Source organism: Salmo salar, chromosome 20, assembly GCF_965601325.2.
Source record: "Salmo salar chromosome 20, fSalSal1, whole genome shotgun sequence".
NCBI classification, from domain to species: Eukaryota; Metazoa; Chordata; class Actinopteri; order Salmoniformes; family Salmonidae; genus Salmo; species Salmo salar.
Window position 1 is genome coordinate 19,802,703 of NC_138310.1, and position 15,101 is coordinate 19,817,803.

At 43.7% G+C, this 15,101-nt stretch overlaps 1 protein-coding gene across 7 annotated transcripts in view; it reads right to left on the reverse strand.

Annotated features, from left to right (window-relative positions):
- The window catches only part of LOC106580217 (uncharacterized), a 44,353-nt gene that overhangs the window by 11,559 nt on the left and 17,693 nt on the right, over nt 1-15,101 (reverse strand). For all 7 annotated transcript variants that reach the window (XM_045703056.2, XM_045703052.2, XM_082966270.1 and 4 more), the window contains one exon: nt 2,362-2,477. In XM_045703056.2, the coding sequence (XP_045559012.2) occupies nt 2,362-2,477 (116 nt within the window). The remainder of the gene's footprint in view (nt 1-2,361; nt 2,478-15,101) is intronic.

Genomic DNA, 15,101 nt, shown 5'->3' on the forward strand with positions numbered 1-15,101 from the left:
ATACCTGGAAGTGACATCTGATGAAGAGAATCAAAGGTAATGGATTATTTACATAGTATTTTCGATTTTAGATCTCCCCAACATGACGTCTAGTCTGTATCGCAACGCGTATTTTTCTGGGCGCAGTGCTCAGATTATTGCAAAGTGTGATTTCCCAGTAAGGTTATTTTTAAATCTGGCAAGTTGATTGCGTTCAAGAGATGTAAATCTATAATTCTTTAAATGACAATATAATATTTTACCAATGTTTTCTAATTTTAATTATTTAATTTGTGACGCTGACTTGACTGCCGGTTATTGGAGGGAAACGATTTCCTCAACATCAATGCCATAGTAAAACGCTGTTTTTGGATATAAATATGAACTTGATAGAACTAAAAATGCATGCATTGTCTAACATAATGTCCTAGGAGTGTCATCTGATGGAGATTGTAAAAGGTTAGTGCATCATTTTAGCTGGTTTTATGGTTTTGGTGACCCGGTCTTTGAATTGACAAAACATTACACACAACTCTTGTAAATGTACTGTCCTAACATACTCTAAATTTATGCTTTCGCCGTAAAACCTTTTTGAAATCGTAAAACGTGGTTAGATTAAGGAGATGTTTATCTTTCAAAGGGTGTAAAATAGTTGTATGTTTGAAAAATTTGAATTTTGACATTTATTTGGATTCAAATTTGCCGCTCTTGAAATGCACCTGCTGTTGATGGAGTGCACCACGGGTGGCACGCTAGCGTCCCACCTAGCCCATAGAGGTTAAGCTCAGGACCCTGGGACTGAACACCTCCCTCTGCAACTGGATCCTGGGCTTCCTGACGGGCCGCACATCCACCACGCTGACCCTCAACAGGAGGGCCCCTCAGGGGAGCGTGCTTAGTCCCCTACTGTACTCCTTGTTCCCCACGACTGCGTGGCCACGCACGACTCCAACACCATCATTATGTTTGCTGACGACAACTATGGTTGGCCTGATCACGAGACAGCCTATAGGGAGGAGGTCAGTGACCTGGTAGTGTGGTGCCAGGACAACAAACTCTCCCTCAACGTCAGCAAGACAAAGGAGCTGATTGTGGACTACAGGAAACGGAGGGCCGAGCACGCATCGACGGGACTGTAGTGGAGCAGGTCGAGAACTTCAAGTTTCTCTGTGTCCACGTCACTAAGGACCTATCATGAGCCACACACACTAACACAGTTGTGAAGAGGGCACGACAATGCCACCCTCCCCTCAGGAGGCTGAAAATAATTGGCATGGGCCCTCAGATCCTCAAAGTCCTACAGTTGCAGCAATGAGAGCTTCTTGACTGGATGCATCACTGCTTGGCATCTGAAGGCGCTAAAGACGGTAGTGCGTACTGCCCAGTACATCAATGGGGCCCAAGCTCTGCCATCCAGGACCTCTATACCAGGTGGTGTCAGAGGAAGGCCCTAAAAATGGTCAAAAACTCCAGCCACCAAAGTTATTGACTGTTCTCTCTGCTACTGCACGGCAAGCGGTACCGATGCAGCAGGTATGGAACCAACAGGACCCTGAACAGCTTCTACCCCCAAACCATAAGACTGCTCAATAGTTAGTCCGGTTAGCTATTGGTTAACTATTTAACTATCTGCATTGAGCCTTTTGCCCTTTTAACTCATCACATATGCCGCTGCTACTGTTTTATCTATCCTGTTGCCTAGTCACTTTATCCCTACCTATAATGTACATATCTACCTCAATGACCTCGTACCCCTGAACATTGACTCTGTACTGGTACCCCGTGTATATGGCCAAGTTATCATTACTCATTGTGGATTTATTCCTAGTGTTATTTTTCTATTTACCTTTTTTTTCTCCTCTGCATTGTTGGGAAGGGCCCATAAGTCAGCATTTCACTGTTAGTCTACACCTGTTGTTTATGAAGCATGTGACAAATAAAATGTTATTTGATTTATGTTGAGATTACTATCATTAGCCATAATGGTAGGACAGCAGAGAATCAGTTCCTGGGGCTAACTATCCACTTTGCCCTATTTAGAAGGCTGGATATAACATGGCTCAGGGACCTTGTCGAAAAGGTCAATCCTGCGCAAGCAGAACACATGATAGAGTGCACAAATTCAATACTTATCGATCCAGGCAGTGTTAAATTTCAAGCTCAAACGAGTATTGTATATTTAGAGTGAGAAATGAATCGGCACAATTTGAGAGGCATTCAGAACCAGCGATGTCGGGATGTCCTGATACCAGGGTACAGCCTCAGGGAAAATTAGTAATCATATTGAGGAATGAGGTCCCGCATATTAGTAACCAAAAACAGGAGCACATCATGTTCCACGGGTGTTGGCCCAGGCCACAGCAGCCACGTGTGTGTATTCACCTATCGTCAGTGCGCAGTCCTGTCTCCCAGGTCCCATACTGGCTGTCTGTCTCGTGGACCAGTGTGTCTATGTCTCGCCCCTCTTCCTCACCATCCACACTCTGCTTCAACTGCTCCTGAGAGAGAGATGGACAGGGAGAAAATGACAAGTCAGTCAAAAAGGAGTAGAAGTGTATGTACCATTGGAATATCATTAGAAGGTCAGAGAAAACAGATTCCAATATGACAGAACTGGATTCATCTCTGCTGGACGGAATAAAAATATCAAGGCTTCTTATTGGCTCTTGGTTGAAGCCCCACCCAACCTACAGTAACAGACAATTGGCCAGCTGTGTCTGTGAGTGAGGTGCTGGTCCTAATAACCATGTATTGTGTCTAGGGCCAGACCTACAGTGGGTGAGCAGGATAATGAGAGGTAATGGGATGAGCTCATAGCGACAAGGACAGAGACTGGTGAGCCACTTTGTGTTTGCTCTCTACTGAACCGTGTTTCTTTTAATGAGGATGCTACAGAGGGCACACTGTCCTAATACCACTCACTCCTCCTGTGTATGCATTCAAGACTGTGAGCGCACGCACACAAGCAGAGAAATCTCGCTGAACTTACGTGATCTCTATTGATTTCCATGGCATCGTGCTGTACAGATGCACCACAACACAATAGGCTGTCTAAAGAGAACGATGGAAGGAAATGTAATAGGTGTTTTGTTGGTTGTCACTGCACGGGAGTGAGAGCGAGGGCCAGAGAGAGAGGGAGAAATTGAAAGAGAGAAAAATAGCGAGCGAGAGAAACAGACCAACAGTACAGGATGTCATTCATCATCAATGCCTTTCCTGACAGGAAGAAAGAAGGCCAGGATGAACAGTGAGAAACTCCCTCCATCTGAGAAAGCAGTATACCTCCTCCTCTCCAGGTTTAACAGCCCTAAATATGATGCCTCTCTACAATCACAGCATAGGCTGGTTTTCAAATCCACACCGTGATCTCTCTGTGCCAAATCTGGCTTTAGCTGTTAAACAAGTATTAGATTTCCAGTTCCAACCATAGCTTTGAACATGCTGGTCACATGACAATTAAACAGGCAGGTTAATCCAGATACATGCTTAGCCTTTCAAACAGACCAGGTTGGGTCAGTGCTCGAGTACAGCTACCTTTATCAACTCCAGGCCTTGATTGAGAAAAATAGTAACAATAGCAACAAAGTAGAGACCTTGTCATGTCTTGTCTGAGGCAGGAATTATTTATGATATGTCAAAAAACAGTCACACTTCATAAAACCCCTTTATAATAAATATAATGAATTTCGGCCCGAAGGGTCTGTAAACACAGCTAATGCACAGGATTAAGCATGTTCCATTCAATAAGAAAATCTCCCGTAATCTAAATTCCGTGAACACCTACCATATCCACATGGATGGACACACCCAAACACACCCTCACTTAGTGTTTGCCACTCCCGAGGCTACTGTTACCTGTCAACCAAACAATAGCAGCAAGACTGAGAGGGTTAAGAAATAACATGGACTGGCTGACTATTAGTGCTGCTGAAAGTCCTTCAGTATTGACAATGTGAGGGTGTAGGCTCTGCTATCAGCAATCCACTGGATACAAGGACAGAGCAGGCCTGCCAGGCACCTTATCTGGTAAATAGGTTTCCTTCTGGCTGTGGTTTTGAATCCGAGTGGTAGTGAAGCTGACTTTTCCTTAACATGAGCCCCCCCCATCTGTGGACAGGAAGGGTGCGTCAAGGGAAACGACAGAACAATGAGCGGATGAATGGAAGGAGAAAAAGGGCTGACCACCAAGGGAGATTGTCAGTCAACCTGACATGTGGCTGAAGAATTTGAGGCCCCTTGGAAAGTTAGACCAAACAGACATCACAGCTCTGAATAATAACAGCCTGCCACGATTACACCATCACAGACATCAACATGACCTGAGAGACCTTTCATCAATCATGTAAATGTAGGCTAGTTAATTATAACACCCACTCTCTTATTTTAATCCAAAATGATAGAGGTCGACCGATGATTTTTCAACGCCAATACCGATTATTGGAGGACCGAAAAAGCCGATACCAATTAATCGGCCGATATTTATTTATTTATTTGTAATAATGACAATTACAACAATACTGAATGAACACTTATTTTAACTTAATATAATACATCAATAAAATCAATTTAGCCTCAAATAAATAATGAAACATGTTCAATTAGGTTTAAATAATGCAAAAACAAAGTGTTGGAGAAGAACGTAAAAGTGCAATATGTGCCATGTAAGAAAGCTAACGTTTAAGTTCCTTGCTCAGAACATATGAAAGCTCGTGGTTCCTTTTAACATGAGTCTTCAATATTCCCAGATAAGAAGTTTTAGGTTGTAGTTATTATAGGAATTATAGGACTATTTCTCTCTATACGATTTGTATTTCATATACCTTTGACTATTGGATGTTCTTATAGGCACTTTAGTATTGCCAGTGTAACAGTATAGCTTCCGTCTCTCTCCTCGCTCCTACCTGGGCTCAAACCAGGAACACATCGACAACAGCCACCCTCGAAGCAGCGTTACCCATGCAGAGCAAGGGAAACAACTACTCCAAGTCTCAGAGCGAGTGACGTTTGAAACGCTATTAGCGCGCACCCGCTAACTAGCTAGCCATTTCACATCGGTTACACCAGCCTAATCTTGGGAGTTGATAGGCTTGAAGTCATAAACAGCGCAATGCTTGAAGCACAGCGAAGAGCTGCTTGCAAAACGAAAGTGCTGTTTGAATGAATGCTTACGAGCCTGCTGGTGCCTACCACGGCTCAGTCAGACTGCTCTATCAAATCATAGACTTGATTATAACATAATAACACACAGAAACACGAGCGTTAGGTCATTAATATGGTCGAATCCGGAAACTATCACGTTTATTCTTTCAGTGAAATACGGAACCGTTCCGTATTTTATCTAACGGGTGGCATCCCTAAATCTAAATATACCTGTTACATTGCACAACCTTCAATGTTATGTCATAATTGTGTAAAATTCTGGCAAATTAGTTTGCAACGAGCCAGGCGGCCCAAACTGTTGCATATACCCTGACTCTGCGTGCAATGAACGCAAGAGAAGTGACACAATTTCACCTGGTTAATATTGCCTGCTAACCTGGATTTCTTTTAGCTAAATATGCAGGTTTAAAAATATATATTTCTGTGTATTGATTTTAAGAAAGGCATTGATGTTTATGGTTAGGTACAGTCGTGCAACGATTGTGCTTTTTTCGCAAATGCGCTTTTGTTAAATCATCCCCCGTTTGGCGAAGTTGGCTGTCTGTGTTAGGAAGAAATAGTATTCACAGTTCGCAACGAGCCAGGCGGCCCGAACTGTTGCATATACCTGCATATACACATTTTCCCTAGTTAAAATAAATTAATGTTAGCAGGCCATATTAACTAAATATGCAGGTTTAAAAATATATACTTGTGTATTGATTTTAAGAAAGACATTGATGTTTATGGTTAGGTACAAGTTGGAGCAACGAGAGTCCTTTTTTGCGAATGCGCACCGCATCGATTATATGCAACGCAGGACAGGCTAGATAAACTAGTAATATCAACCATGTGTAGTTAACTAGTGATTATGATTGATTGATTGTTTTTTTAGAAGATAAGTTTCATGCTAGCTAGCAACTTACCTTGGCTTTTTACTGTATTCGCGTAACAGGCAGGCTCCTCGTGGAGTGCAATGTAAAGCAGGTGGTTAGAGCATTGGACTAGTTAACCGTAAGGTTGCAAGATTGAATCCCCAAGCTGACAAGGTAAAAATCTGTCATTCTGCCCCTGAACAAGGCAGTTAACCCACCGTTCCTAGGCCGTCATTGAAAATAAGAAGTGTTCTTAACTGACTTGCCTGGTTAAAAAATATTTATAAAAAAATATATATATATTTTTTAAATAGGCTAAATCGGTGGCCAAAAATACAGATTACCGATTGTTATGAAAACGTTTAAATCGGCCCTAATTAAAATCGGCCATTCCGATTAATCGGTTGACCTCTACAAAATGACAACTTTGGGTTGATGTGCTGAAAATAGGATATAGCCCATTTTGTCCAGCAGACAAATTACAATTATCGCCTAAACTCACATGACTATTTTGCTGACTGTGCTTTGGAACGAGCTACAAAAGGACATGAAATTACAGGAGCTGTTCTCTTTGAATGACTTTAAAGACTGGGTAGAAACTATGGTGGACAATGAAGTGGGGGGGGGGGGGGGGGGCTTTCAATGTTATGACCCCTAAACGCACCAAACCTCTCCAAAGCATCTTGCCTGGTCAATGTGTAAATTCATGTTTTTAAACTGTAGTGTTTTATGTTGTAAATGTGCCTTTGTATGAAACTTTATGTTCTGGTAATTTGGCCAGGTCTCTATAAAAAAAAGAAAAAGATTTTTAATCTCAATGAGACTAACCTGGTAAAATAAAATTGAAGGCCTCGTGAGTTGGACATGTTATGAATCTATTTCCTTAGTGCAAACTGGAAAATTACAGTTAAATCTCTGTGATGTATAATGGCCATTCACAATTCTCTATGAATGAGGAAGTGCTCTGCAGCTCCAAAACATTTAACATATGGTCATGCTGCCTGAAAGCAGACAACAGAGCAGGCCGGTTAGTTAGTGCAGGTACAATGAACCCAACACGAACACAACAGAACACACATCACACCAGCCCCACTCTCCTGCTCCAACCCCTCTGGGTAGGAATGTTGAACAGTTAACACACTCATCATTGACAGAGTGGTCAATGACGACCCTCTGCAGCTATCCTAACATGACTACAGATCCCATGAGCACTAATCCCCTGTCAACAACAGAGCAGCACTCCAGTCACATTTTACAGAGCTACCAAAACACTGACCTCTGATAGAGAACTGAAAAGGACATGTTTAGGGTATTTAGTTATGTCATTATTACATAAGTGCAATGTACAAGTGTTTGCTAAGAATGCAGAGCACAACAGAATGTTAGTAAAACCTGGCTGACTTGGCTTAAGAACTTTTATAGGGAGACTTTGGGATTTTGGCAATGAGGCCCTTCATCTACTTCGCCAGAGTCAGATGAACTCATGGATACCATTTGTATGTCTCTGTGTGCAGTTGAAAGAAGTTGCTAACTAGCGCTAGCGCAATTGCTAACAAGCGTTACCATAGACTTCCAGTCATTATGCTATCTGTAGCATTGGCTGGCAAAACTACCCCTAACGTATTTTATACTTGACAAAGAGACTCAAAAATGGTACCCATGAGTTCATCTGACTCTTTCTTCGCTAAAATCCCATAGTGTCCCTTTAAGACCAGGCCTGGCTGATACAGGCTGCAGGTTAGAGGACTGGGTCCAGACGGAGAGGTGGTGGGTTCAGGTCAGCCTGAGGGAGACTAGGGCCTATTAAAGGTATCTGGATGATCCACCAGCTGACTCTCCGGTACTGTACGGACAACTACACAGGCTCCAGCTAAAAAGGACACACGTACACACACAAACCAGACCGAGAGAGTGAATCGGTAAAGGGCTGCCGTGTCTGTGGAGTTTAGTTTATGCGTTCCAACTGATTAAGATGTGAGGGTCCAGGTGTGTGGACTTTCTGGGTATTAGATGCTGTGGAGGGGGGGACAGCTTTTTTTAAATACATTTTTTAAGTCATTTTTAGCAGATGCTCTTATCCAGAGCAACTTACAGTATTGAGTGCATAGAACCCACAAGTGCCATGCTCTACCAACTGGGCCAAACCGGACCTAGCAGTACTGCAGCCCTTAATTGTGCATATGCACCATCCCAGCAGTCCCACCTCCACCCCCCTGGTCCTTTCAGTGAGTAGACCAACCCCAACCCCCTCCCATCCTCGCTACCGCTCCATTAGCTGGTTGGCCCCTGTCCACCTCTTTCTCCCCACATCTCACTGGCCTCAGTGCTCTGACCATTCATCACAACCTCTCCTCACAGGCAGCACACACTGATTCTCCTGTTCAATGACACACAAACAAGCTAGGCCTAATCTGTAAATCTTACATAAAATGCAATCAAACTGCATCACAACTTTTTTTTATTTAAACTTTATTTAACTAGGCTAGTCAGTTAAGAACAAATTATTATTTACAATGACTGCCTAACCCGGCCAAACCGTAACCCGGACAACGCTGGGCCAATTGTGCGCCGCCCTATGGGACTCCCAATCACTGCCGGTTGTGATACAGACTGGAATCGAACCAGGGTCTGTAGTGACGCCTCTAGCACTGCGATGCAGTGCCTTAGGGGGCTCCTGAGTGACAGCCGATCTGAACTTGAGCACCGTGACAAGTTCAAATCAAATCTAATTTTATTTGTCACATGCGCCGAATACAACAGAAGTTGCTACCATCTCTCCCGCTAATTTGGTCAACTTTTGCAAAATGATTGCTGTCTGAGTGAGGAAAATGTTGTAAATTATGAGGAATCAATGTATTTTGAAAGATGAGACGTTGAGGATTATAACAAATACCACTTTGATGTCATACAAGCAAGCCAAACCCCTGTGAGTCCAAATGTGTACTTTACATTTCCATATCATAAAACTCATGTAGTACAGTGTCAACGTTTATTATCTCTGAGGTACAGTTACAAGATGACATGGCTTCATACCCTGAGTTGTTCAGAACAGAAAGTGTTTGTGTGTTTCTCTATTGTGTAGAAAATGAGCTGTGGACATCGCATCTGAATGCACTCATGACTCCATTCTATGAGCACCAACATTACTATCTGTTTCTCTGAACTGCCCTGTGAAAGTCTAACACTGTAAGATTGTATTTTATAACTTAGATAGTCATTTTGGCAATAGAATAAACTTAGAAATGATGCCCACCTGACCCAAATGGAAATTCATAATGGTCCGTTTTTGGATTTCGTAAACAACAGTAATTGTGTGAGGCAGGGCTGCAGGGCTGTGTTCCAAACAAAACAAGTGTGTTCGCTCTAGTTCCTCAACGCCACAGCTAGGAGAGCTCTAAAAACACCTTTCTAGGTGAAGACTCATCTTTGAGTCATCAAAGTACATTGAAATGACTTAGGAACTGTGCACACTTTGGAGACAGCAGTTAGTCCTCTCACTCAAACCCTTGTTATTATTTTGTCTTATGTTGCACCTACCCCACATTTTCCAGGAACATTCTTATGTTACTGAATTTATCCAGAATATTTTAAGATTTAGTTTTCAAAAAATGAGGCCAAGAGTACATTAAATGTCAAATGCACATAAAATCAACAGTGTAATATTTCGAATCAGTCTGGTGTCAGGTGAACTATTGTGTCCTGAACTTTGGTCTAATAATCGTCCCATAATCTCAAAACTGTTCCCTTTCAATTGATACCATGTTTATGTATATGATTTTCAGATGTCTTCTATAAGAAACATTTCAATTTAGCCCTATGCATATAGGCCAATTCCCACGAGTGTAAAGGGTAAAAACAGACCATAGTTTAGGAGTGAGGGTCGGGGAGAAACACAACTCCAGCCCACAGTAAGCTATGACCAGTGACACTGCTGCTGGAGTGGGAGCTATGGTGCAGACACACAGACTAAGGTTAGTGTTATGTCAAAGATGGTATCAGAAGAGGAAAGAGACAAGCAGATGAGGCGCAGAGGGGGGTGAGCACTGAGCAGCGAACAAAAGCAGAACATTCAGGAACTATCAGGATCAGAGAGAGAGATCACATGGCAACACAAATAGACAAAGACACAAAACACACAAATAGAGAAGGCCTTGACAAGTTTGAGGTGCTTTGAATGTGTAGAGACTGATGGGAGACCATTTGGTGGTGAGAGGGATGGATGGGGGGGGTGAATGTAAACAAAGTGTGTCTTACTGCGGTGGGGGTGTTGGGGGTGCTGCTCCCAGGACGCCTGTGTAGGGACAGGCGCTGCTGGCTGCGCAGAGAGAACCTACGGAAAGAGTCCCGGCTGCGAGAGGCCAGAGAACGTAACGAGTTGGCCCTCTTGAAGCCACCAGGGCTGTCCTCGGCCCCCCTGCCCCCACGTTCCACCGCACTGGACACCACGCTGAGCGCCCCCTGCAGGGAGCGGCGTACATTCCCCATCCACCCAGACACCTGGGACTGGGCCACCGACAACTTGTCCCCCAGGTACTCCATCTCAGTTTAGATCAGATCACTAAAGAACCAACGCTGCAGAATGAAGCCTGGACAGAGCGCTCAGTCAGGCAGAGGTCCAGTAGCAGTCCAGTGTGTTAATATGGTCAAGGGAGAGTCCTTGAGCCAGGTAGATGTCCAGGTTCAGAGCTGGTGTCCTGGATACTGCTGAGGTGCGCAGCTAGGTTAATGCAGCAGTAGCTGGGCTGTTTGGAAGAGATGGCACAGCCAGTCAGACGCCCGAGCGTCTCCAAAAACATGCAGCAATGCAGCACTTGGCTCCGGCTACAGGCTCGCAGTCCAGCGTCACTGTCCCTCAGTGCTTCTCAGTGAGCCTCTGTGCTGTCGAGTCCCACTGGTGCCGTCAAGGCTCCATTTCAGTCCATCATCTGCAGCAATGGCCCTAGAATCTGGGGCTGAGGTGAAGTCTATTTAAGCTTTCTGTTGTTCTGTGAGATGCCTATTTCCATACACAGTTATACAGAAGGGCAAGACTACGAAGCGGGGAACCCAAAATGGTATATAAGGCTGTTCTACAGTTAACCCCAGCTGGTAGAGACTCCAGTCACAGCAGATCTACTACTGCACCGTCTGCAAACAGGTTATTCACAGCCACATACTGATGGTCACCCGCAGTAGCAGCAGCAGCAACAAAATCTCACACACATACCCCTCACACATCAAACCTGACAGCAGGATCCTGAAGCCGTCGCACCGACACGTCCGGAATCACAGAGGAAGAAAATCCATGAATCTACCTCTCCCATGGTATCCACGCTGCTGTCGTCTTCCTGTTGGAAAACTTTACAGGAAAACTACAGACCAGAAGAGAACAGCTGGTGTCAGGCAGACTGAGGGAGAGCTGTACTCATTCCTATTCCCTCGGAGTACCCAGCACACCAACAGCAGAGCAGCGGCGTGGGTATAGAAGACAAACAGGAGAGGAGATTGTGACGCTAAAGTTGAATCCATAAGAGACAAAACGAGACCAGCGCCCTCTCCTTCCTCTTCCCCTGCAGGTACGGGCAGGTGGAGGACAAATGTGTCAGTCTCTTGCTCCTCGTCCCCAGCGCTGCAGGACTCACGCTCAAGGAGAAACCTTTGCGAACTAAGTGAGGGAGGGGGGAGAGGAGGCAGGGAGAGAGGGAGGGAGGAGTGGAGAGGGGGAGGGAGGAGTGGAGAGAGGGAGGGCCTGGATTTGCAGTGCAGGAGGGTGATGTATGTTCTGCAGTGCTCTGTTTCTCTTGCCTGTTTCTGCTTGCAGTGCGAGAGAGAGAATTCTCACAGGCATAGTCAGCACTCGGCGGAAGGGGTGGGAAGAGAGGAGGGATGGGGAACGTGTGTGTGTGTATGTGATAGGAACTAAGAGTTCAAGTTCATGGGTGGATGTTTGTTGTTTAGCCTCTACCTTTAAATAGATAGAGAATGCATGCCTGAGAGAGATAGAGAATGCATGCCTGAGAGAGATAGAGAATGCATGCCTGAGAGAGATAGAGAATGCATGCCTGAGAGAGAGAGAGAGAGAGAGAGAGAGAGAGAGAGAGAGAGAGAGAGAGAGAGAGAGAGAGAGAGAGAGAGAGAGAGAGAGAGAGAGAATGAGACAGGTGTGGCTGTGTGTGAGGGCTGAGATTGTGGCTGTCAGCCAGTCTGTCCGCAGCACAGTGAGCTCATGGTTAAAGATTGGAATCATGACAGCGTGTCAGAGAGTTTGCCTAACAAATGGCTCCCTGACTCATGCAGACTGCATGTCAGATCAGAGAAGTCTCTCCTTTCCCCTTTCAGAACTCCATCGTACCTACCAGAGTCATCTCTCTGAGTTAAGCCTTAGTATGTAAGATATACTCTGCATGACAACCGTGGCACCTCAAACTGCCCCCTGGTGGACGTCTAGAGAATAGTTCTGAGGAATATTGATCTAAAACCCCCAAAAACTGTCTCCCTCCTCGAACCATTCTATAGCTAGAAGATCGCAGTTCTCTCCACAAAACATACAGACTCAAGCTTCATCAACACCAACTGACTACGGAGAAAACGTTTTTACGGCAGGAAGGAAAATGTCTGCTAATAACAATTGTCCAGCAAAAAATATGACTCAAATATGCATCAACCAGTTTTTTTACGATGAAGTCACACTTGATGCACAACCAGCCACCGTGACAAAGCATATATTGGGCTAATATAACTTGCTTTGTTCAGACATATATAAGCCAGTAGCCACACATTCCTAGCTATACGAAGGCCTCTTTTAGTCTGTCCTCTCCCTTGCTTCTAGTGATGGGGGGGGGGGGGGAAAAATCAATACACTTACATATTGCAATTATTATTTTAATATTGATACTTTGACTCCAATTATCGTTGTGTTTTTTTTGCTAGCTAGTCCTAGTCGACGCTACCTGTGCCAAAACGCTGTTATTTTTCATTCTATAGCTTGTTCCCCCGTCCTCTTTTTAAATAGTGAGCCAACATGTTTTCAGCACTTTTATTTCCATGACTAATAAACTCATGTTCTCATGCTGTCTCTTGTCCCTCTGCTGCAGACATAGTGAGCAACATGTTTGGAACATCAAACAAAACAACACAAAATTAGCAGTATCGAATCGCAACACACATATCAGCACCTAAGTATCGTGATAATATCGTATTGTGAGGTACTTGGCAATTCATAGCCCTACTTGCTTCCTTGCTCTGATTAACGATCTCCCATCACTTACCCACAGCCAGTGTAGAAGCCTCAGACAGCAGGACAGCCTCATGTAGTACACCATGTCTCTGAGCCCGGCGACCATCGGTCTGTCTTTACCTTTCTTCACTTCCTCTGCCCTCTCTAAGCATGGCATTAGTAATGATGTGATCATACCACTGTGATCTCATGAGAGATAGACACATTTCCCATAGTACTCTCTCATACCAGGCCTAACCTCCATACTGATACAGAAAAACACTATCACAACAACAAGTCATTAACACGTGCTGATAGAAAAGAAATTCCCCATCTTTAATGAATCCCCTTGTTCCCCCAAACTGAAATGATATAAAACACCTACACCTTTTCACACAAGTTATGTCAGTAATTCAGTCTAGACCAGGTATTTCACACTGGTGTCTCCAGTTGCTCTACACAATTAAAAACTAGAATCCCAGGGTTTCCATTGAGAAAATGTGGCGTCTGACATTTGACTGGCAACATTTTAATTTACTGGACATTTGAGAAATTTGCCAGACCCATGTACATTGGGTGTATAACCTAATTACAGCGTCCACCTACGGTGCTCAAAATGACAGAAATCAAATGTAAATGCTGGTAATTCATCTTAACAGAGGATGCAATGATGTGCGGTCCTTCTTACCCAATTCAGATGTGCACTTTGAACATGTTAGAATAACTGTCCATATTTACTTTCCCTCAGCCAACAAGACCAGTAACAAACAGCAAAACCATTAGCCTATGTCAATCTACTATCCCCCATAGAGAAATGTACCTATTCTATTGGTCCGCTTGTTAAGAAAGAAATACTCAATTCCAAACAGAATCTGGGACAGTTGTGGACGATGCATCCCAAATTCATAGAACCAGTAGGCTACATAAAAATAAAAATAAATAGAAAGCAAATGAGCCAGATCAGAATGTTTAGCTTAAAATGTTCAAACTATTATTTCTTCACATTAAAAGCGCAGCAATCCACACAATGCAGTAGGCTACTCGCGAATGTTCGTTCCATAATGCAATTAGCTGGAAAACACTGTTGTCAAAAGCACACCGCATGTGAGTGGTTTCCTGTGACAGAGATGACAATATCTGTTCGAAAGAAGGGAGATCTAATATGCAACAACGAGCACGGGCTGCTTAGTAATATGACTAGGATTGTGCCTCTGGCTACTGAGCAACCAAAGAAAGCTTGTATAAAATAATTGATTTTGGCTAGGCTACTTTAAAGCAAGGTAAGACATGCCTCATAATATGTAGTAAAACGTTCAGGTTTTAAACAATCAAGTGTGTTTTCAAAGTGCATACTGCCTCCAGCTCATTGGAAAGTGCTGCGTAGCGCGCTGATGAAGCCTGCCTCCCGTTGCCTATGCATTTGCTGTTTGAGATGCTGTAGCAGCAGTTCACGCCGTCTGACAGATTTTCCGCTCAAAGGCTCTGTATGTTTGTGATAAATAAGATGCATAACGAATATACTGTACACACGCCCCAATTTAATTCCACTAAATGATGCAAATGAACCTATAGATGATAAGCTTGACTAGTCATATGTATTTACATCGGCTGGTATTTCCATCAATAAATTGGCAAAAAATAATTATCTTGCAAATGGGATTTCTTTTAATAAAAAATAATTTAAAAAAAAAACGGCCAAACGCTGGCTATTACCGGCTCAAGGAAACCCTGAATCGCTGTGGTAATTGCACCACTCAGGCTCTCAACATATTGTATTACACAAAAACCACAGACCAGCAGGCGGTGACAGAAACACACGCAAAAAGTCATCGTGGAATAACACTGGGACAGCAGCCATGCCTTATCAAATCAAAGCTGCATTTCCCCCCCATTCATTTTCTTCTCATCTAATG